This window comes from Idiotropiscis lumnitzeri, chromosome 3 (assembly GCF_059441095.1).
Source record: "Idiotropiscis lumnitzeri isolate Australia: NSW breed Sydney's pygmy pipehorse chromosome 3, RoL_Ilum_1.0, whole genome shotgun sequence".
Taxonomy (NCBI): Eukaryota; Metazoa; Chordata; class Actinopteri; order Syngnathiformes; family Syngnathidae; genus Idiotropiscis; species Idiotropiscis lumnitzeri.
This window is the reverse complement of record NC_142393.1, coordinates 5,792,877-5,815,727: the sequence shown is the minus strand read 5'-3', so window position 1 is coordinate 5,815,727 and position 22,851 is coordinate 5,792,877. Positions and strand designations below refer to the sequence as shown.

At 39.5% G+C, this 22,851-nt stretch overlaps 3 protein-coding genes across 6 annotated transcripts; 2 read left to right on the top strand and 1 right to left on the bottom strand.

The window, feature by feature from the left end:
* Window positions 1-340: 340 nt before the first annotated feature.
* Window positions 341-6,927, top strand: LOC148339588 (cell adhesion molecule CEACAM1-like). Of its 3 annotated transcripts, none has more exons than XR_015842531.1 (12): window positions 344-617; window positions 719-795; window positions 2,309-2,464; window positions 2,543-2,668; window positions 3,227-3,390; window positions 4,261-4,348; window positions 4,408-4,522; window positions 5,209-5,229; window positions 5,319-5,339; window positions 6,160-6,186; window positions 6,246-6,308; window positions 6,376-6,389. XR_015842531.1 is itself a non-coding variant. In XM_088290891.1 (12 exons), exons 2-12 carry the CDS (start codon window positions 726-728, stop codon window positions 6,417-6,419), a joined length of 879 nt encoding a protein of 292 aa, XP_088147017.1. In that variant the 5' UTR covers window positions 344-617; window positions 719-725; the 3' UTR covers window positions 6,420-6,927. The 3 variants fall into 3 exon arrangements, 2 of the variants coding, with proteins under 2 accessions (XP_088147016.1, XP_088147017.1); XM_088290891.1 differs by having other exon boundaries at window positions 4,424-4,522; window positions 6,376-6,927; XM_088290890.1 differs by having other exon boundaries at window positions 341-617; window positions 4,424-4,522; window positions 6,246-6,927.
* Window positions 5,365-13,187, bottom strand: slc19a1 (solute carrier family 19 member 1). 2 transcript variants are annotated; one of them, XM_088290888.1, is made up of 7 exons: window positions 13,107-13,187; window positions 12,494-12,578; window positions 12,013-12,423; window positions 10,540-11,326; window positions 9,758-9,950; window positions 8,798-8,939; window positions 5,365-8,289 (listed from the first exon to the last, which is right to left on the bottom strand). In XM_088290888.1, the coding sequence occupies exons 3-7, from the start codon at window positions 12,286-12,288 to the stop codon at window positions 8,098-8,100; spliced, it is 1,590 nt and encodes a 529-aa protein (XP_088147014.1). In that variant the 5' UTR covers window positions 12,289-12,423; window positions 12,494-12,578; window positions 13,107-13,187; the 3' UTR covers window positions 5,365-8,097. The 2 variants fall into 2 exon arrangements, with proteins under 2 accessions (XP_088147014.1, XP_088147015.1); XM_088290889.1 differs by having other exon boundaries at window positions 12,525-12,578; window positions 13,107-13,166.
* Window positions 13,188-14,911: 1,724 nt separating this feature from the next.
* arpc2 (actin related protein 2/3 complex, subunit 2) lies at window positions 14,912-22,746 on the top strand. The gene is made up of 10 exons (XM_088291800.1): window positions 14,912-15,166; window positions 16,836-16,870; window positions 17,671-17,783; window positions 18,506-18,551; window positions 18,645-18,831; window positions 18,922-19,015; window positions 19,844-19,970; window positions 20,055-20,155; window positions 21,359-21,459; window positions 22,297-22,746. The coding sequence occupies exons 1-10, from the start codon at window positions 15,093-15,095 to the stop codon at window positions 22,316-22,318; spliced, it is 900 nt and encodes a 299-aa protein (XP_088147926.1). The 5' UTR covers window positions 14,912-15,092; the 3' UTR covers window positions 22,319-22,746.
* The last annotated feature ends 105 nt before the right edge of the window (window positions 22,747-22,851 follow it).

Genomic DNA, 22,851 nt, shown 5'->3' with positions numbered 1-22,851 from the left:
GCAATCTAGAGTTCCCGGCAGCAAGGTACTGATTCCTCTCCTAAAAAAAGTGTTATTTCCTTAAAAAAGCACAGTATTTTGTTAATAGATTTATTTAACAGTTGCACATCTTACAAAATAGCATTTTTACAATCAAATGCAACACACCAATGTATAAACGAAATACACGTATTCAACAAGAACAACAAAAATGGGGAAAAAAATAAATAATACAACCAACCTAATACCATAATAATCAACTCTTAAACACATTCCCAATTTGGTTAGGGGGAACAGAAAACATCTCAGCTAAATGTGAGTTAAAAAGCACGGTACACTGGAATTATGTGACAAAGATGACGTCACCGAAGGCGGGGTCTCGCTCCAACACGAACTTCATTTGAATGACGAAAGGAAATAGTTCATTTAGTACGACATAGTGATTTGTGAGTCTTGAATGAGTTAATGATTCCGGATACAAACATTTGTGATAGTTTAGTTTTGTTGAACTGGACTTTTTCTTTAATTTGACGCGTCGGCTGAAGTTTTTTGGGCGTGGTGTTGTACGACCGTCAAACTCAACACCCGGAACAAAAGTCTACGTTTTTTTAGTTCCAGAAGCGTCCTGCACTGGCGAGGTGATTATCCAAAATATTACCAGCGACTTGACTTGTTTCAATTACGTTTTTTTCCTCTTATTTTTCCCCTTTCTGGTTACATGCGCCTGCCGTGTTGTCAGCTTTGTGATGGTCGAACTGACAAAGACACAGGTATGCCTTGCGGTGATTGCAGTGATTCTGGCCGCTTGTTGCACAGGTATGGTCACGTTTTCTTTCTTTTGAAAACTTAAGCGCAAACCTATGGTTGAAGGAGCGTCTTTGCAACGAAATATATTTGGTGTAGTTTGTGTTTGAAGCGTTTTTTGTATGTCATATTATCGATGCTGTTTACATGGCCACGCTTACACACCCCGTCCCCGAAGCGTTGAATGGGGGGGGTGTTAAAGAACAATATACAGAAGAAAAAAAGTTTGTGAAGCTTCACACTTCTCCCTACAACCTAGCTGCAACTACTAGCTACTTGTGGAAGCGGGGGCCCGTGCCGAGGGTAGAAAAGGCTGGAGCATGTCAAACGAGCAAGAAATGCCCTGACATTCCGCTAGGAGGCATCATAAAGGCTCACAACAGTCCCATAGCCAATTCTTTACACACATTAATTAATTGAAAATAAACCTTAATAGACCCCCACACACGCGCGCGCACACCCCCGGCATAAAATCTTGATACAGTTTTACATAAAACTGCATTTTATTTATATTGTAGCGACCTTGTAAATAGTTTACAAGTTCTATGGTTTCCTGTTCTCTGCAGTGGCTGTGAACGCAACGCCATTTTTCGTGACTCTAGTCTGCGTTATGTTGGTTGTCTCGGCGTGGTTGCGGCCAACAGTAACAGTTTTTTTGGTAATAAAACAGTTTGCTGCTAGATCGCCGCATGGCCTGATTTGTTCCACAACGTTACAGTATTTTTTACCATTCTCATATTTGTGAAAACAATATGAGTTACTTGGTAGCGTGAGCACTGAAAATATAATAAAATTCATGTAGATTCAATTACTACCTGCAAGACTGAGACCCTATATCCTCAAACTATCTTTTCAATAAATGAATATAAAATCGGTAAAGATTCTTTTGAAAGAATCTTTTTGATGAACTTATTCTAATGATTCGGTTCACCTAAAATAACTGTTATTCCCATCACTACTGCCTATGATTCTTCACTTTCTGTTTTATGGCTCCTGGACTTCAAGGCTGTCAGCCGTCTCCGCCTCCTTTGCTCGCTTTAGCGGGTGGATTGATCCATTTGATGTAAATGGAGAGGGGGAAGTGTTGAGAAAGTTTCTTAAACACATACACTTACTATTGCTACCAATGCCTTGTAAATGAAATATATGGCTAATTGTACTTGTATTACTGAATGTCATATTATTTTGTCAGGTCTATAATTTTATTAGGTGCCTTTCTGGGCCCCTGTCGACCATGGGCTCTTAGAATCCTTCTCCTTATCCCCCCCTTTTCGGGGCCCCGGAGTGGAAGCAGCTAGCGATTGACAGACACGTATTTCAATTGATTTTAGTCAAATTTGCTTGATTTACTTACTATTACACAGGTTGTGAATGTTTAGGTAGCTTGAAACGCTCCAAAGGTAATTCCCATGGCATTTAGAAGTGTACGTGGTAGTTGTTTGATTGGCGTGAGGATTATGAGTGCATTCTTGTAACATTTGAGAACCCAACGAGGTTTGGTTACGCTATCTTTTCTACTTTTCAGGCACAAAAGTTTACAAGATGGTGGGCGATGATCTTGTCCTCAGGCCTGATACAGGTCCTGATACCGGCCCAATCACAAGCATCTTGTGGAAGCACGGTTCTGACATTGCCATCGAGTGGGACGCGGACGGTGTGGAGGCATATCGTCAATTCAAACGTATGGAATCAAATTGAGAGATGGCGAAGGGTCATGTCACGTGATCGAGGCTTCTTTCTAATTGGGCCACTCTTTTAGATCGCACGTCGCTGAACAATGTGAGTGGGGAGCTGACCATCACAGGGTTGACTCAAAGTGACAGTGGCACATACACACCTGAGATCAACCTCGTCTCAACCACTCCAACTCAGCTTGTCGTTATTTGTAAGTGTATTGATCTTGTAATGTTCCAAAGGAGCAGATTTATGCACTATTCTGAGAAACTGAAAATTAAATTACAGCGCTGCCTTGAGATACAAGTTACATTTATCTGGTACAGCGCTTGTGAATCAGTCTTGTATCCTAAATCATTGTTCCCTATGGGAATGTAAGGCAATGCCATTAATCTGTTCCAGCTTCCCCAAAAAGCTCAACATTTTTTTATGTGCATTTTAAGAAAAATATCACTAATCACAAATAAAATGTTAATAATGAAACCGTTTTTGTATCAATATTAATTCATTAGTGCTCCTTCTGGTGTGAGTCAGTATTGTACAGTAACGCAGACACATTTGATAACGTTTCACATCCACTGAAAGAAACTAAGTAACCTGCAATATAAGTCATTTTTTTTTGGCGAGGATTAAAAAATACATGGCTCTGTGTATTATTTTGTATCTGCGTTGCTGCAATGTTTGTGGTCAAATAACCGTTGTTTATAGTGTTATAACACGGCCATTTGGATGTTGCAACAACCAACCACTATTTTTGTTCCTTCATCAGTGTCTGTACCTGAGCCCACCGTCTTAACATCCTGTGATGCTGAGAGGACAATTTGTACTTTGACGTGCGACGGTAACGTCACCGGGGCGGAACCTGTCACCTACACCTGGAAGTTTGGCCATTTCTTGCAGACTAACTCATCCATGACGCGCATCATTCAAAAGGTCTATTGTTGTGCTTGTTGAACTCTTTACACCAAGTGACATCATCATAACCATAATTAAAATAGCCTTATAGGCCTTTGTGTTCATTAACTCTTTGAGCGACGTTGACGTGAAATGCCGTCAATGGGAATCCTAACGATGAACTACATCGATATCAATTCCCGTCAAATACGTTTTGGCGGTGAAAAGACTTGGCCAACCGTGGTTTGATCATAGGATGGCAAAGTAAAATTGGCAGGAAAAAAACATTGTGTGTCACAATGTGTAAGCTCCTAAAACATGGCAGACCCTTTGAAATGTGAACGTTGCAAGCGATGACATATGCACAGACTAAATACTACTTCTACGGTAAATGGTGAGCAAATAGTTTAAGTTTTTCATATATAAAACTGTTACACTGGTCACTCACTGTAAATACATTTGACCATAAAGTGCATTTTTATTATTATTTTATAGACGAAAAGGACTCCTCAGATGTTTGAGGCGTCACTAAAGCAAAAATAATGAGCATCAAACTCACTGCTGTGAATAAAATATATCTTAACACAAAAATCAATCATCATGCTCTAAATTGGCTGGCTCTCAATCGGTTCTTTTTTTCCACAATGGCTAGAATTGAAAGAGTTAAAAACAGACAGTCAGCCATTGTAAAACGCACTGGACTTTCATGATTAAAGTTGCACGTAAAAGTTAACAACTGTAATTAAATGTTTAACTCATTGACGGATAAACACGTCAAAGATGTTTTTTTTGTTTTGTTTTTTTACTCGGCTGGTAGTGAATGAGATAAAAACCGACCGTTTGAAAGGATTAAAGAAGCACTGGTCTCTTGCTTCTGAAAGACTGTTTGCTCCTTCGTTCACCTCTCAGGATACTGCAAGCGCAGACGAGTACATGTGCAAGCTGCAGAATCCAGTCAGCATGAAATCCAGCCCGTCTACTCGCAACCCGTTCACCGGTAAGTTGTCAAAACACAGTCTTCGGTTTTATTGTGCCATTTAACAAAAAAAAAAAAAGCATTTTGTTTCAATAGAGAGCGAGGGGGGTCTGAAGGTCAACGCAGGACTGACAGTCGGCATCTGTCTCCTGACTGCAATTGTGATGCTGGTGCTCATTCACAAATGTAGAACAGGTAAGATTTATTATTATTATTAATAATAATATTAACTTTTTGGGATTTAAACTGTTAGGATTTATTACCTTGTGTGTTATGTTAAATTTGTATTTATGTAAAGCAGTTTCAGATGAGGTTGTTTTTAAAGTGATCAATAAACAAAATTTAGTTAAATGAGGTTCTTTGTATTAGCCTTTTTTTTTTTGGGTGACAATTTAACAAAATTCAAAATTTGCTTTTTCTCGGCTCTGTCAGTCATTTACTTCAACGCAATTTATAGTTAAAAGGTTCCATGGCAGGCGTGGGCAAGCTACGGCCCAGGGCCTCAAGCGGCCCGTTAAACGTTTTAATCCGGCCCGCAGAACTAGAAAAAAAATAAATGAATAAACCGTGTTCATGTTTTATTTTCTAAATACTGTGGTGTGTCAAAGACAGATATTTTGTTGTAATGCTTTTGTTCACTTTCATTTAAAATTAAATGTTTGGGTTTTTTTCTCCGATGAGGTGAGGTTTACCAAAACACTCCATCCATCTGCTCCTGGTCCGGCCCCTCTGTCAAATTCTAGAACCCATTGTGGCCCGCCAATCAAAAAGTTTGCCCACCCCTGTTCTATGGCAATAGGTTGACCCGGATTCATTATTTCCTACGTGGGAAATTTAAAACTTGTCCCCTGAGATTCTAATATCTGTTTCATCTCACACAGGGATGTGGTTCTTTCAAAAAGGTAAGCTTGGAAGTTACAATTGAACTTTGCATTATTCTTCTTTATGTTTTGAATGCAAACACATTTTTTTTATCTTTCCCAATTCCTAGCATCCATGCCATGGGAAGCAGGTCAGTAGGAAGCAGAACTCTGCAATCTTTTGATGTACTCTTTTATTCAGACTACAAGTCATACATTTGATCACAATTTGGCTAGTCCTGCAATTTATACTCGGGTGCAATAAAATATTACCATTACCCAAAATCTCTGTTCCCTGATCGTGTTGATGGCAGCGAATGAGTTTTGGTTGGATTTGAAACCTCTACTTCTAACAACAAAAAAATAATTTTTTTCTTTTTAGTTTAAAATGTGTCCCATTTTGGCCATAAGGTATAATCCTGGTTGGTGATTACATTTTGTTGCGGTCAATAGTAAAGCGGTTGTTTAAATACTTTTGGTGCCTTACAGCCACTTAATTTGGCATGCATCATTTGTCAGAATAGGAATTGACTATTTTACAGCAGCAAGATTCTATCTTTTTTGCCATGTCATGCAGCATTCAAGTTAAGTAAGCAATTTGAAAGTGATAAAATCTTTTCTGTAGTTAAAAGCGGAAGTTCGGAATCCAACCGGGACTCGTTCACTGCCATCAATGCGATTAGAAGGAACATAGATTTTGGGTGGTAGTGCGAGCGCTACTGTTCTTGGTAAAATAAATTTCACCCAAAAATTAGACTTTTCCTCCAGGTATTTTTTTATTTTTCATGATTCATTTTTTGACTGGTGCAACTTAAACTCCAGAGCAATTTGTAATCTGAAAAAATACGTTAGTCTCCATCAAACCCCCCCCCAAAAAATAATTGAGGCTCATGGCTACATCACTCTTGTATGAAATTATGATGACTGTGCAGTAACATTTGTGTCATATTTTTGTCTCCTTCACCGCTACAGACTTCTGGAGGAAGCAGGAGATGCAACGTAAGTGTCAATCATTTTGATTTCAAACTTTGAAATGCTGACACACTTATGTTCTACAGATCAAGATGTGCACGAATCAAACGGCACTACGATTACTCATCGAGATACGCCACGCGCGGAAGGTACGCCTGTAAAAATCACCACTTTAAACAAGATTTCTCAAAACTTGATCCCGTTTGTCTTTTGCAGAGGAAATGCCAATGACGGCCCAAAACCTGAAATCCCTCTCTTAACAGTTGCACAAGTTATTTAGGATCTGTAAGTGTGTCAAAGACAAAAAGGGAAACCAGACAATGAAATGGATTGAAAAGTCAACCAGAGACAATAGCAGGAAATCCTCCAGTGTGTGCTATATTGTTGGCCAACATGCCAACACCGGGGCTGTGAGTGCATCACCGGAGGATGAACTGTGAGTTGGAGCGCCACCATGGGGAGGGATCGCACTGATGGGAGGGACGGGATGCAGGGAGGGACAATTGTCCGTCAACAATCTCATCGTTGAGCAGTTTGGGGGGCAATTTCCTACGCCGGCGTTATTTTTAATCCTAAAGTTTTTAACTCATTGGAGGGTATTGTGTTTCATCATTGTTTGTCTCCTTGCCAAACTAGTTCAGATTTTATTGTATGCTTTTAACGTAATGCCACAGCAGTTTTTGTAGACTGCTTTGCACACTTTTCCTTGTGTTATTCAATCTTGTTTTGATCTGTGAATTACTGTCTAATAAAACACTAAAATATCAATCTCGAAGCATGATGCATCAATTTCCACTTGAGCCACTAGGGGGCAGTCAGCTAACACATCTTGCACAACTTGTCCTCTGTAAGAAAGCTTTGGGATTATACATGTATTGCCAAATGTAGTCTTGCCACTGGTGAGAGTTTGCCATTGTTAAACAAGCCCGTTTGCATGGTTGAATTCGTTTTTGATAGGCGTGTAAGAACATCTGATTCAGGCCTGCAGCTGAAACAATAGTTTAGACCTTTAAAAAACTAAACAGACACTGAGAGGTGCTGACCCCCCAAAAATGTCATTACAGTAAAAAAAACAAAAATAAAAAGCTGACCAAACAACCAACATGGACATGCCAGTTCACAAAGTTAGACTGAGAATTTGAACGTTAACTACTTAGTTTAATCATAAAAAATATCTTAAAAAAAAAAAAACAATTGAGTGTTTCATAAAATTCAGACAAGCTCAAATAACATTATCACCTATATTGTAACATTAGCTTACATCTGACACTCCAGGTGAGGACTAAATAATCTTACTCAAAAACCATCATCTCATATACTCAAGTCATTGCTTAAAAAATAATAATAGCAAATCCTGCACTTAGTTCCTATTGCATTTAGCAATACTACATTCTGATAATTGTCCAGCACAAGTGCTTGTGGGAGTAAAAGCAGCAATCCTATCACCAGAAAATCAGACAATCTTCAAGACTGGAAACACACAAATTTAAGTCTACATAAAAAAATTAAAAATTTCTTCCAATGCATATTCTTGTAATGTCATTCCTATTTGTGTTTTTTTTTTAAACTAAAAAAATATATATATTTATAAAAACGTGTGCAACTAACACCATCAATGCTGGGATAACACTGAATGGATCTTCTAAAGTGAAGTGAATGTTTCAATATTGATATAAACTGAAAATAATAACAATAGAGTGATTAGACCGACGGCAGCAGTGCCATCACGATCACATTGGAGTCATTAATTTGCTGTCACCGAATCAAGACAATCAAACTCGGCTCATTCGGGCCATCACTTGAGTGGTCCCACAACACTGAAGTTCGTCATTAAGTGCACTGAAAAAGAAAAGGTGAAACCAGGCTCCTGCAGTTGAGGCACTTGAGCACGATTAAGGCTCATTCCAACAATTCGAGGCCATTCAAGGGATGTGATTGCTATGTCTTGGCATTTTTGCCATTGGACAAAGGCTCTTCCTCGGGTACCATGTTGCTAAGTTCCGTAGACTTGGGCTGCTGGTCCAACCCTTGCCCCCTGGGCTGGTTTCTAAAGTGACGGAAGATGACGACGGCAGCACTTGTTAAGTAGATGACGGTCAGCAGGGTGAAGTAAATAAAGTACACGAGAAACTGTAAAAGAAAATAAAAAGGAGGAATGCAACGTGGAGTCTGAATCGGTCAAGGTTACGAGAATGAGGTCAAGTCACAGCAAGGAGGGTGTGAGTTTGAATCTGGGCTCTGACTTACGGGAACGGCCCACATTTGGTCAAAACCCAGTAATTCTGTATTTTTTTCATTATTTAAATATTTGTTGAATTGTAGATGAAATGAATCAAAACAGATTGTTTTCAAATTTTGATTTTTTCAAAGAGGGCACCTTTTGCACAGATAAACAGCTTTGCACAACTCGGTATTTTCTCAGTCAGCTTTCAAATATTACTCTTAAGTTGTGCATCTGATCCAAATGTTTGGGTTTCTCATACACTTCTTTCTCATATCTCAACAAACCTTCCACCTTGAGGGTGGGCTAAAAGAGAAGCAGACAAATGTCTAAACAACTCCGAAAGACCTCAGATAACATTTCTTAGAAGTGAGCGAAGAGCAGGAAATCCATGAAACATGTTGCATGTCCACATACCTGATTGTGTACATCCAAAGCCAGCCCCCTCTTGTCGGAAAAAATCAGATTGATGATGCTCTTCAGGATGGTCCCCAGGAAAGTATTGATGCCGAACACCAAGGCACAAAGCTCCTTGGTGAGCGACGACGCTATCTGGAAACTACACACCACATCACAAAGTTCAATAATGATATTTTAGAACAAGTGACAGATAGTATTTGATTGAAATGTCTTTGTTTTTGTCCACATTCAAGAAAACTGGAACCTCTCAGATCTACACAAGGCTCAAAATAAGCCGTTTTGCAACACAGTCCGCGAGGCAAAATTAGCATTTTGCGAATCCTAAAAACACAATAGAATGCAAAAGTGACGTCCCAAAGAGATTTTGCTAATTGCTAAGCTAACTTAAACTTGTCGGATCTAGCGCATGCAAAATTGGGTGTGATCGAGTCTTTTTTTTTTAACAGATGTCTGACTATTACCACATTAAAGTCGAGAACATCCAAATTTGAACAGCACAAAAGGAGACAAAATAATACATGTCTGGACCCTGGAGAGAAAATTTACTCGCTAAACAGAACCGGATCCAGAAAAAAATTACGATGCGCTACATTGTATGTCAGCAAATATGAGTGGATTGTAAGGTCAAAAGTACATATATTAATATCATATAAAATGTGTTTAATATCATTGATGTTATTTGCCTGTTTACAATTGAGTCCTGAGTTTTGATTCCGGTCAACTTTGGTCGCTTGAAGCACATTAAGTTTTCAGAAATGCAGCATTATTTCCGACACAGAATTTGTGGCTTTTCATGCAAAACTCTTAAGGTGTTTGGCTTTCGGTCAGGTGTCGGAAACCTCATGTTCAATCCTAACCGGGACTCACTAACTCACGCAACTATGAAATAAGGTCAAATGATTTCGAGGTTGGCCTTGGGCAGTTTTCATATGCAAAATACAAATGCCGTGCACTCACGTGGCAATGGGCACCAGGAATTGGTAGAAGCTTCTGAAGAGGACATAAGACACGTAACAGACCCAGATGTTGTCAGTGGTGCCCATGAGCAGCAGCAAGCCAGCCTGCACAGCTGTGATCACACCAATGACAAGCTCTGACCAGACATTCCAGCGGATTTTGACAAAGCCTGCGACGAAGGCGGTCAATGCACCTGCAAAGAAGGCAAAAGATTTCAATAAGAAGTGTAGATTTGGTTTTTTTTTGGAAGAAAAAAAATTCTGGTTTGAGAGAGGCCACGTTTATTAATCCGATTTGGACCGCAGTGTTAATTTGTGGTTTGCTAGTTACAAAGTTAACTCTTTTTTTTTTTTTAAATAGCTCTTTGTGTAATGCGCTAAGATGCCAAAGCTCTGGCTCAAAAAGAAAGATTAATTGGTATCAAGGAAGTATGCTGAAGTTATGAGGGTCTTTGGTGTAACGAGCAAGCGCATTTCTGGTGCATTTTTTCTAAATCAAATAACTGTTACAAGATGGGTGAGCTATTAAAATTGTGTGTCATAGTTTAATATAGGCAATTTAGAATATTTTGAGGGAGTCAATTACTCTTGATTTTTTTCCGCAATTCATTGCAAGGCTCGGCCCCTTGAGAATAGCGTGGGCTTTATAAAATGCATGCTCATTAATATTTTAAAAAATTGCCTCTCCGATGATTTTTGTACAACGGTGATGAACATCCAATTCAATTCATGATATCTTTAACGGCAATTAACAGTGTAACACGAAGACTTCAAATCACTTACTGAGTAAAGTAGAAGCAGCTTCCACGGCGCCATTGTAAACATTCTTGTTCTCAGTGGCCGGGTAGACTTTGCTCCACAGGATGTGAACATAGAATAACACCAGGTAGTATCCCGTTGAGTTGAAGACCCACCATAGAGACCAGAGTCGCATGTTGGGTAATTTCGCCACAGTTCTCAGCTCCATCAGCATCTGCACAAAAATAGAATCCTTCCAGCGGGAAGCGGAGCACGACGAGACGGCTGTGGTCAGCTCGTCATCTTTTGGGTTCATCTTGTACAATTCCGCCTTGGTGACGACTTGAGTGGCATCTTCTTTCTGTTCCTGTTTGCGCGACTGGTTGAAAAACAAGGAGCGTTTCGGCCAGGGCAGACACAGCGACAGCAACAGACCAAAGCTGACGAAGCCCAAAGAAATTGCACTGAGGGTCTTGTAGCTGACTTGTCCCACTGAAATGAAAAGTTGGCCCAACACGGAGCTGGTAAACACTCCCAAGAGGACCGAAGTACGTGAGTAGCTGGCCACGCGCTGATAGAGGTTCAGGCTGACCAGGGAAAAGATATAGGAGGAATACGCCACGCGGCACGCCATTGTGACACCGTAGCAGAATTCCATGAACTGCATCTGCAGGAGGGAAGTGCCAAGGAGCAGGATGAGCCAGATGACCATCTGACTGATGCCTTGGATGACCAGAACTGGTTTGTAGCGCAGAAAGTCAGTCAGCAGGAAAGCAGGGACCAGCACTGCCATGTAGGAGTACGTCAGCACTGGCGTAATCTCGTTGGTCACCTAAAAATACAAAAATGAAAGACAGCTTGAACCACCTGTTTTCCTTTGTGGAGTTATTTAAATTCAAGAGGCAACCGATAATAGATTTTTTGAGGCCGCATCATTTATCTAAAAAGTGTATCATGGATAACATACCTTCTTTTTTTTGTCCTACAACATTTACAACAATAAAGATAATTATGAACATTTAACTGTTTTACAATATTGCAACATTTAATATTTGTTTAGCTTTTACAACAGAGAGGGAAAAATGGGGTGCGGGTAATGCCTGAATGTCATTATCTTTGTCTCGTGTTGTGAAGTGGTTATTAAATCGCTCGATCAGAAGATTTTCACGCCTAAACAGTAAACTATTTGTGCATGACATGATATTTATTTTACACTCACTATCTTGAAGTGGACAGTTTCCATTCCAAGAACCACTGTTACGCCATCATTTGTCAATACAAACATTTAACGTTGACCCCCTGTGAGGACTTGCGAGCCTTGACAGCGGTAAAACCGGATCAGTTAAAATGATCATAGAACAGTTGTTAATTTCACCATGTCACGAGGCTTTACAGCAAAAACTGAAAAAAAAAATCTTGGGTGTTGTCTTACAAACTTACATTTTTACATGCTTAATTATTACTTCAAGTGAAATGCTAATTCGACAAAATGTAATCAACCTTGAGGGCACAACAAACCTGCTGCGTGGTAAAGTTCTTTTCAGTGCTGAGTAGATAAGGCGTAATGAAGGGCTCTCCAGGCTTGATGGATGACATAAACCCATAGAAACACAAGAAGATCACAGCCCACATCCACTTTCTGGGCTCTTCTGGGTGACCTTGAGAGGCAGACGGCTCCTCCAAAGTGCAGACAGCCATCTCTAGATCTCCATCCACATTTTCGTCACAGGCATCAACTGCAGGCACCTTCAAGTCCATCTCATTCTCGAGCTCTGCTGTGCTATCTGAAACCATTTTCAGCTGATCGAGGGGCACTCACAAGTGAAACTGCAGTGTGGAATCACCAAGTGTTTTGGTGTCAAACCCCCTCAATCCCTGAGTGGGTCAAGTTCTAATGTGTGGTTCCTCGTCAACGCTTCGACCTTCCTTCTGGCCGCAACAAACAGTTTAAATAACGTGTTGGCAGATTGGTTAAAATCCTACTCGCTGTCAGCCTCACAGAGAATGTTGACCTTTGCTCCATTACGCACTGTGTCAATCCGCTACAGCAAGAGTCCAGTCACTGGGTTTGTTTCATTGTGCACCTGAAAACACACAATAATAACATTGCAAGCATACAGACAGCACAAAGAACTGGTCTATTTGACTATTTAAAAATATTTAAGACGTATCTTTCTGTGGCGGTCGTGGTGTAATAATAATGTAATTTGCATAAAAGTGAAAGGAATTGTCAAAATTGTAATAGGACGTGACTTAAATAACAGCCGGGGTAATCGGGTTACACAAGCCTACATACAAGTTACCCAAACAGGAACATACAACTCTGCCAATTTGTCTTTTTTTTTTCTTTCTTTTTTTTTACACTAAATTCATGCGTGGTAGGACCTCGGTCGTCAATTATCGAATAAACAGTAAATAAAGCACGAAGTAGCTAGGTAGCTGGCTAACAACGATGTAAGAAAAATGCTAAATTTATATCGTTTGTTAATAAAATTCACGACACGTTATTCACAGTAGGAAACTTGCAACAGTCTCGCTTGTCAAATAGTTTAGCATTCAGCTTTTAAATTACAAATCGAATGTACGTTTAACTTAATTTAACGCTTACATACCTCGTGTGTAGGAGCAGAATCTGCGTCGCCCATTGGTCGAACGCCCTACTTTTTCATCGCACTGACTTCTGGGAATTGAAGTATGAGAGTGGGAAATGGCCGCTTGAAGACTACAAGAGATAAAACTTTCGCACGGTAGCAGCACTTTTCTCAATAAAAAATACGGATAATAGAACGAAAAACTGGATGGAATGGATGGACAATATGAAATCAGAAAAAAATAAAATAAAATGTTTCCTTGTAAATTACAATATTTTACACCTTTCCTTATCTTCTATTTCAGTTTCAAAATGAGTGATGTAGGTCTTTTGGACAGATGATGTTTTAAAAATGTTAGTCATCTGAGAAATATATTAATCATAAGGTGATATAAGATAGAAACTAGAAGACATAGGACTTAGAATAAATTACTCACTGAAAATTATTTGGGGTGCCTTTTGTCTGGTAAAAAAAATAGCCTCTAAAGCATGGACGTCATTTTAATACATAACTACATTATATTAATTGTAGTTCGGTGCACATTAAGAAACTGAGTGTGAACGTGGTGATTGCATGGATTAAAATGAATAATGTAAATAAAAGTGATCTCTTTTAGGGAAGAGTTTTTTTCTCTCTCTTATTTCAAAATTAACAATATATGCCATAGGCAAGTGCAAAGTAGCAGTGTGATCAGTCTGAATTATCATTGCATTAATAATAAGGTAATTGCTATTGCTTTGGCTGTTTGAATGCGGGTGTGTGTGTTTGCACCACGCTTTTTCTTTCTTGCTGCAGTAATATTCACATTTATGAGATTAAAAGAAACAAGCTATGGCCGAGTGGTCTAAGGCGCCGCGTTCAGGACCCAGTCTCCCCAGGAGGCCTGGGTTCGAATCTCGAATTTCCCCATTGTGGGACTAATAAAGGCAATATTATTATTATTATTCCCCATTCAGGTCATAGTTTAGAGAATTGTATGATTTTGTGTCATGGTGAATGTGTTGTAACTTGTGCCATCTGAAAAAAACATGCAAGCTCCTGCAGGTTCCTGGCATTCAAAATCTCTGTGTAATCTGAAAAATTACAAGTAAGTGGTATGACTGTGAACCCACATAAACGTATCATCGCCATATAACATCACACATACACAGGAAATCTAAAATCTGGTTTCAGATATTTTTTTTAATTTATTTTATAGGAAGCATTGGTAACTTCAAATGCTTGCAATATCTCATATCTCAAAAACATCAAGATGATGCGCATTGTGGGCCACATAAAATGACATCGTTGGCCGGATGTGGTCCCCCGGTCCTCGAGTTTAACACAGGCTGAAAGACGTGCAATCAATCATCAGATTTTATTCACACACATTTTTGCCTATTTTCTGACATGTTACCGCCCAAATCAATACCTGAGTCATTATCCATATCTGCTTGCACATTTTCTGCATTGTCAGTTTGATGTCATTCCATAGTTTTTAAATAAAGGATATAAATGCAAATTTTTTTATCTGATTAATTGATTATTCGGAAAACAAATCAACAGATTCATTGATTTTCAAAATAATATAATAAATCAATGATTATAGTGTTATGTCCAATACATCATAAATTATTTTTCGATACCGTTTTTTATTTGTATTTTTCTCAAATTTCCCCATTGTGGGACTAATAAAGGACATCTTTATCTTTATTTTCCTATGATGTATTAAATCTAAGGATGTACTCAGAGAGTTCTTTTTTTAAAGGTGGAGTTTGCTGCAAAAGGTTCGAGAACCACTGATGAATATGCCTTCTATTTAATTTGTCATTCCTTACAGGCAACACCGCGGACTACCATTGGGTCCAGTGTGCAGAATACGCGGAAGTGACAGGCGGAAGAAGCCTCGGCGGAAGCGGTCTGCTCTGTCAAGGGAGGAAACATCTAGCACCATTTGACACAAATACCGTAACTTTACCAAATTGCAGCGATTATCTGCCCTCCTAATTGACGCCACCATCCACTGCGATGATCCTGTTAGAAATCAATAACCGCATTATAGAAGAGACGCTGTCGTTGAAGTTCGACGGCGCATCAAACGGGTGAGGATCATTGTTACACCTGGCTAGCCCTGCTAAATCGGGCTAGCTTCCCTTTGAGCTGCTCCCTAATTGTCCTAGCCGTGATTAATGGTGCATGGGAGGGTGGTTTGGTTGGTCTGATGAAAGCATACAAACCCGAAAGACTCAATATAGTAGCGTTCTTGTGTTGAAATGTCTGAATAGACAGAATGACCGTGGCGATCGGCTCCGACTGCTTTGCCTCTAGCTGGGGTGTGTCTCAACGATCGATGTGTCAACCCCGCTAACATCAAACCTCATGTGAAGGATCTTCAAACGATAAGCAAAAACTCTCATTTTGTATCAATTTGCCATTACTTGATTGATAAATATATTTGACAAAATCTGAAACAGAATACGTAATACGTAATGGACGCAATGTGAAGCAGCGAGCAAACTGGCGTCTTTGACGAACGTTTTTTTTTTTGAGGGGGTGCTGTTTGATGTTTTGTGTCGCTTACTCCTAGTCAAATACGCTTCATTAACTATGCATTTGTCTCAGATGCAACTAAATTAACGCACAAATAAATAAAACTATACGTAGCGTACTGATTTGCCAGAACACTCGCAGACGTATTAGCGACTGGATGGCATTTCTCTGCAGCTTCCGCATTCCTGAAGTCAAGCTGAGTCAAGTCCGCTCCAAAGTCAGATGCAGTCTCTTGAAACCCTTACTCAGCCTAGGCTCATATTTTACAGTGGAAAAATTCCACCCACCACAAACAACTACATATATACTGAAATAACCACGATTTCCTCTAAATTTACTCACAAAATGCGCTTACTCTTGTGTGACATTTGGGCCTGAGTAGTTAAACTTGCAGGAATGAAAGAAAGACGCATGCAGCATGCAAAATAATTTCTGGACCAGTAATGGTTGGGAAGCACTGTCTTGGAACATACATTGTATCCCCCTATGTTTCCTCATCTGTCATTTTTTTTATACCGAAAATAGCTGTGTAGATGTTGTAAGCCACATTATAAACATACAAAGGTGGACCATTACATCCAGCAAGGCCTTCTCTGCTGACCTAAGCACCATCAGAAGCACTGAGTAACATTTAATATGTTCAGTGCAATTGCATTCATTGATTTTTCTCGCCCCAAATTTTATTATGTAATGTTTCTCTTGGCTTCTCTGTTTCCATTATGCATTTTTGTTTTGTTTTTGTCCATCATGGTATTGCAGTTACCGCTCTAAAATGTATTCTTTTGAAATATTTGGATAAATAACTTGCACGTGCTCCAGAGGTACATTAGAAAATGTAAAAAAAAACAAAGAGAGAATTGATTTTTTTTTCTAAATAAAATTTAAAAAATGTATGACAAGAAGAAAGTATTTGTACGTCGGCGCTCTTCTCTACTTAGTGAAGTAAAAAAAAATGTAATATTCTACATATTATACTATTAGTATTCTCTCTCTCTTTTGTTTGACTGTAAAATGTTGCAAACTGATATTTGTCAATTTCATTCTTTGTTAAACCGTTGTTGATGATTATTGTGATAAATCATTTCCATCAACAGTTTCTTCACATAGATGATTGCTGTTCGTCATTCGTAACACATTTGCGTTAATACCCAAGAATTGCAGCTGGTCTCATTTTCAGAAAGCTTAATGAGCCCTGTTCTAATTTAATAATCTTCCTTGCAGAACCAAGCCTGAGGCTGTTGATGTCACGTTTGCGGGTAAGTTGGTGTTACTTTAAAATCATCATTATCATACCGCAATATGGTGTGAAATAAGCGATGTTGTAAACAGAGTATAATGACAAATGGCATTCTGGTTCTGATGTTATCCTATCGTACACATTGTTTGATGTGATATCTGTGGACGGGTATGAATCCGTTCATAAATCTGTTATCATAAATGCAATCTTTAATCGGCAGATATTTAAGTGTATTTTTAGATTAGGTGTGGTCAGTTTTGAGTAATTTTAACATGTTTATTATTTTTTTTCTGTATTTTGCAGTATATTAGAGATTTATAGCGACATTTCTAATATTTTGTTTACCTAAATCAGATACATGACAGCATCGAAATATAACATGCAAGTGAATAAAGTTCACCGTGTCTCATATTTAGAATTATACCTGTTGGTTCTTTTATCAAAGAAGAAGACTAAAAAAAATGAGTTTTATTATAACATGCAGCGCTCATTTAGACCGCTGCAATAATAATTACGTCTCTGACGGTACCACTCAAAGATAAAATTAATGTATTGACATTCATGAAATACTCTAAATTGTACATAGTTGTATATGTGGGCATACATTTTTGTTTATATATATATATATATATGAACCCTGTGATTGGCTGCTGACCAGACCAAGGTGTAGCGTGCCTCTCACTCAGCTGGGGCAGGCTGCAGCTCACACATAATCTGAATGAGGGCCGTCACTTTAGAAACTGCATGAATGTTGCGGGAGGTCGAGTTTTGGACTGTTACATGACAAATATGTAGCCTAATGTCTTTTCTCTTTTGTAGACTTCGATGGCGTGTTGTACCACATCTCCAACCCCAATGGCGATAAGACCAAAGTGATGGTCAGCATCTCCCTGAAGTTCTACAAGGAACTCCAGGAGCATGGGGCTGACGAGGTACAAAATGCACACTCATCGGCGCACTATTTCAATAGGGTTTGATCCGCACAGAGGTGCTAAAATGTCAAAAACAGCCGAATGAGGTCTTGCTCTGAACCGCCAAGAGAGCTCTGCTGCCATGTAAGGGAAAAAAAACGCAGCCACAGAGGCCCCGAGGAGAAACAGGAAGTGCATTTGAGGCACGCTCACCACAGTCGAGGAAGTGCTGACTGTGACTAGCGGCAAAATGCTTGGGTTGTAGTCAAGGCACTTTTTTTCTTCTAATAATACACAAGAAAACGATTATGTGAAACATTTATGTAGTATGTGGTTGCCGTATCGTCATCATGTTTTGCTAATTATGATGCCGTCTGCCAGTATTAATTTCAAAATGACATTTAGGGGGAGGGGCTTGGGAAGCAGGGGGGTGAGAAACGGCAGTAAAACAGGCCAAAATCCCACTGTCCGGGGAGCGAGGCAAGAGGCTTGTTGCATACTAAAGTATTGTGATTGCTCTGAACTTGTACAAAATAATTTTGAGGTCTTGGGCTTAGAAATAATTTAACACCATAGAAGTAGAATAAATAGTTTCTGAAACCTTTGAAATTAGTAAAATGCTATGCTACAGTGTTATCTTTGACCACAACATTTGGCTCCTGCTTTTAGAGGTCAGACGTACCATTGTATACTTATCCGCTGTTCAACGATTTTCATAAACAAATGCATGTTTTTGTTCTTAGCTGCTGAAGAGAGTGTACGCGAGCTTTCTCGTTTCACCAGAGGCCGGTATGTTCACATTACGCTTATGTTAAATTCCTGCTCATGAAAGCGCTCTACCTGCTGTTACCTAATATCTATTTTCCCCAATTTTGCTTTTAGGCTACAATGTGTCACTCCTCTACGACCTGGATGCCCTTCCAGGCAACAAAGATGAGGTTGTGCACCAAGCAGGGATGCTGAAGAGAAACTGCTTTGCTTCCGTATTTGAAAAGTACTTCAAGTTCCAGGAGGAGGGTAAAGAGGGCGAGAAGAGGGCTGTGGTCCACTACAGAGATGACGAGTCCATGTACGTGCGAGAACGTTTGGAAGGGTTCTACTCCTTTGGAGTCTGTTTGAACTGTTCCAGAGGAAATAAATTCCACTTTGATCCCCTCAGGTATGTGGAGGCCAAGAAAGACCGGGTGACGGTGGTGTTCAGCACGGTGTTCAAAGACGACGATGACGTCATTATTGGCAAAGTCTTCATGCAGGTTTGTGTGGCCTCATGTAATCAGTCGAAATATGTAAATTTGGGGGAAATTAATAAATTAAAAAAAAGGTGGGAGGTATGGACTGATGCAGAGGTACAGTACACTACTGGAGAAAAGAGGAACGGAAATAGTAAGTTGAAAATCAGCATCCAGTTAATGTTGCTTGAGATCAGAAATTTACAAATAATTTTCACCAAAATGTACATGGACATCTTTACTTAGATCCACTCCGATCGCTGAAAATATTTACACAATCAATTCAATATTTTGTCTTTTTTTTTTCAGGGATTAAATGTCTTCCTCCTTATAGGTGCTCACTAGGCCTTAATGAGGAAATGGATTGACGGTTTAAAATTCCAAATACTGGAATGAGCGTTCTGATCATAATTAAATTCCGACTTTAAAGTGGGCATAAGTATGGACGTCCACAAGAATTTAGTCACGATTGTTCAATTTTCTGATATTAGGCAAACCTTGAGACTGTTGCGGTCCTGTCTACCCCAAAGAGATACCACTAGAGGGAGCCTCGGCCATTTCTTGCAGTCACTTTGTATTGAAGTTGATCTGTTAGGTTCCACTAAATTTAATAATTACTCGTTGAATTATTTGCCGCCTTTGACATGGATTGGTTCGTTAGAAACATAACACGTGGGTCATTTTATTATCAAGCCTTTCATTCTTTTTTTTTAAGTTTCTTTTTTCATTTTGATGAACAAATGAACATGCTACTAATCAACATTTCATTGTAAAAGAAAATTGTAAAAAAAAAAAAAATGTTGGCCTATAATAAGTTTCTTTTTTCTCTGTCACGTTCAAATTTCCATGTAGGAATTCAAAGAGGGTCGGAGAGCAAGTCACACAGCCCCGCAGGTGCTGTTCAGCCACAGGGAGCCGCCTCTGGAACTCAAGGACACAGACGCAGCTATCGGGGACAACATCGGATACATCACTTTTGGTCCGTTAGCTAAGAAGTATCTCCTCATGCCATCACTGACTTGATACTGACGTGCAGTACATGTTCCGCTTGTTTCCTTTGTAGTCCTTTTCCCACGTCACACCAATGCCAATGCCAGAGACAACACCATCAACCTCATCCACACCTTCAGGGACTACCTGCATTACCACATAAAATGCTCCAAGGTGAGTTTGAATAGAGCACAGTTGGTGATCTTGCCTTTTTTTGTCTAAAGTCAGAACAGTGTCTGAGATTTGATTGTCAACGTGATCAGTGATTTTAAATTGGATCGGCAAATTGGTGCTGTTGTTAAATAATGGTAATTCATTCCATTTATATTTGGAGTCAGCCAATCCTCCATCAAGCGTCTCCAGTTGGTCCGAAATACTGCTTTTCGCCTTTTGGTTGGTAACCTCTCCTCTGGTGTCCCTTCACTGGCTCGCTGTACATTTTTTAGTTGTTTTTAAGATTCTATTATTTGTTTTTAAATCTTGAAATGGTCTCGTCTGACCTCCTCCACCCTACGCACCTCAGGGGTACCGAGAACTAAGTGAAAGCTCAGAGGGGATTGAGCCTTTTACATTTTTGATCCCTCTCTTTGGACTGACATCCCACTAAATGTCAATATTTAGGTTAAAATATGTTTCCCCCCCACCCCCAAAAAAAAAGTTTCGGACAAAAGCTGTGGTGTTGCGCCATGTGTTAGAGTCTCAGGTTGTTTCACAATAGAATTTCAAGGGGACATGTGTCTCCTTTTAATTACACGCTTTTAAAGAGTCACTGTCATGGTACGTTCCACTCTCCTCAATAGAAAGTCCCGTCCGTGCTGCCACTCACATTCATCATACAGGTTTTAGGGCGTTTGAGTAAACATGACTACAACTTCCCTAATGGACCTTTTGCAATTGTAAATGCTACTCAAAGGCATTTTTGAGCAACTTTAGTTTCAGGTGCATGTGTTTGGCTTTGGTGAGCCACTCCGCCGCTAGATAATGAAGTAGGATGTTTTGTTTTGCACAGACAGACGGGAGTCAGCGTGGGCTGGTTTATGGATGGGTGTGTGTCTGTGTTGGGAAACAGGAAGGTTAACGCACAATGCAGTGTTTTGTTTGCTTCGTTATCTGAAGGGTTTCCCAATCGTTATTTGGCGAAGGCGCATATTTTGCACCACTGTCACAAAAGGTATATCCAGCATGCTGAAATGATGTTCTGGTCTCAGTCTGTTTGAAATCATTTAATTGTTCCGTCTGTCACTATACATCACAGGCATAGATAGGCAAACAAAGATAATTTGTTGCGAATAAATGTGAATTTAACGTTGGTCTTGTACAAATAAATGACGCTTAAAGCGAAACTGGTATTTCAATGTGCACTTTATTCTTCTACAGGCCTACATTCACTCACGCATGAGGGCCAAGACGTCAGACTTCCTCAAGGTTCTCAACCGTGCCCGACCAGACGCTGAGAAGAAGGAGATGAAGACCATTTCGTACGTAGCCTCGCCTCATAAATGGCACCTGTTGTCAAATCTACAGATAGGACAACATGTCTATAGTCTTCGTGTAAATTCAGTTCATAAGAATTAACTATCAGGTACCCTGTATGGATTCGTAGGGAAAATAAATCTTTTTTTTTCTTTTTTTAATTGATCTCGTGATTAATAAACGGATTATTCAATGATTTCAAAACTTTCTATTTATTCCGCTATTGAACCTCAACTACTCCAAACTACCATGATGGATAGCCTCATGCCTATTCGTCCCTGCACATTGGCCGCTTTATTCTTGACCATTTTATTGTTTTTGCCAAGTAGAAAATGAACTTGTCGATATCATGTGGAATTCACGCCTCTTGAATTTCCATCCAGCTAATCAACACATTTACTGCCTTGCATCCTTTTCACCCATTCAAACCACCAATGAGCATCTGCTTTATCCTGCTTTTATTTTCAAAAGTCTTGTCGCCTCGCTTTGCTTTTTAGGCACAGGTACTATTGCGCAACAACACAGTTTCTGTAAGCTGCAGTGAAACAGACAGTGTCACTGTTGTTATCGTTGGCTAAATATTCCGGCGGTGTCATACCGAGAGTTAGTCCCGCAATTCCCCCCCCCCTCATTCAAACTTACTCCCATTTGCGAAGAAGGAATTTTTATTGGCGAAGTCCTCGAGAGTTGTAAATGCATCAAATACAGAGCAGATCCTTTTTATGCCGTTAATGTGTAACCGGAGCTCTTAATTTCTTTACAGCGGAATATAATTGCTTCTATGGTAACAATATCCAGTGGATAAAAGTGAATGTAAATTGTTCTTGCTGTTGCGTTCTCAGTGGGAGGACCTTCACTCGCTGATGCCCAGCCACAGGTCAGCTCAGCTGAAGCCACCGTCCGTGGCCACACGCAAACGCACCACGCTGCGACTCAACGGCACATTGGACAGGCCTCCAGGATGCCTCTAAACGCCCCCACACAGCCCACTCCAAATTTTTCTTTCTTTCTATATAACAAATAATAAAAGTTGATATGAAAAAGCCAAGGCTCAAGAAAATGAAAACAGGGCATTCCTTGCTTTGCATAGTTAAAGAGCACTATTAGTTCTATTATAAATATATATATATGAAAAAAAAAAGACATTTTTGATACAATATCTTTTATTCCGTTTGGTACTCTTACTTGACCTTCACCTCTTAATTTTACGTGACGGTTTCAACACCCCCCTTCTGCGCTTTCATGTCAATGTCATTTGAGGGGAAAAAAAAATAAAACACTCAAATACCACATTTATCTTGGGTTGTGTGTGTGTATAATATGCAGATGTAGAAAAATGACTTGCACTCTGTACTTAAGTAGAAATGTTTTGATGGGGAATTAATTATGCCAAGCGG

Excerpts from the sequence above, each read along its gene's own strand:
- LOC148339588 (XM_088290890.1), top strand. The coding sequence starts at position 726 with ATGGTCGAACTGACAAAGACACAGGTATGCCTTGCGGTGATTGCAGTG. Across the intron at positions 2,465-2,542 it reads GGCATATCGTCAATTCAAAC|ATCGCACGTCGCTGAACAAT; the intron begins GTATGGAATCAA and ends CCACTCTTTTAG. Across the intron at positions 5,340-6,159 it reads ATCCATGCCATGGGAAGCAG|ACTTCTGGAGGAAGCAGGAG; the intron begins GTCAGTAGGAAG and ends TCACCGCTACAG.
- slc19a1 (XM_088290888.1), bottom strand. The coding sequence starts at position 12,288 with ATGGTTTCAGATAGCACAGCAGAGCTCGAGAATGAGATGGACTTGAAG. Across the intron at positions 9,951-10,539 it reads AGCTGCTTCTACTTTACTCA|GTGCATTGACCGCCTTCGTC; the intron begins GTAAGTGATTTG and ends CCTTCTTTGCAG. Across the intron at positions 8,940-9,757 it reads TTCCTGGTGCCCATTGCCAC|TTTCCAGATAGCGTCGTCGC; the intron begins GTGAGTGCACGG and ends TGTGGTGTGTAG.
- arpc2 (XM_088291800.1), top strand. The coding sequence starts at position 15,093 with ATGATCCTGTTAGAAATCAATAACCGCATTATAGAAGAGACGCTGTCG. Across the intron at positions 18,832-18,921 it reads TACAGAGATGACGAGTCCAT|GTATGTGGAGGCCAAGAAAG; the intron begins GTACGTGCGAGA and ends TGATCCCCTCAG. Across the intron at positions 19,971-20,054 it reads CATCGGATACATCACTTTTG|TCCTTTTCCCACGTCACACC; the intron begins GTCCGTTAGCTA and ends TTTCCTTTGTAG.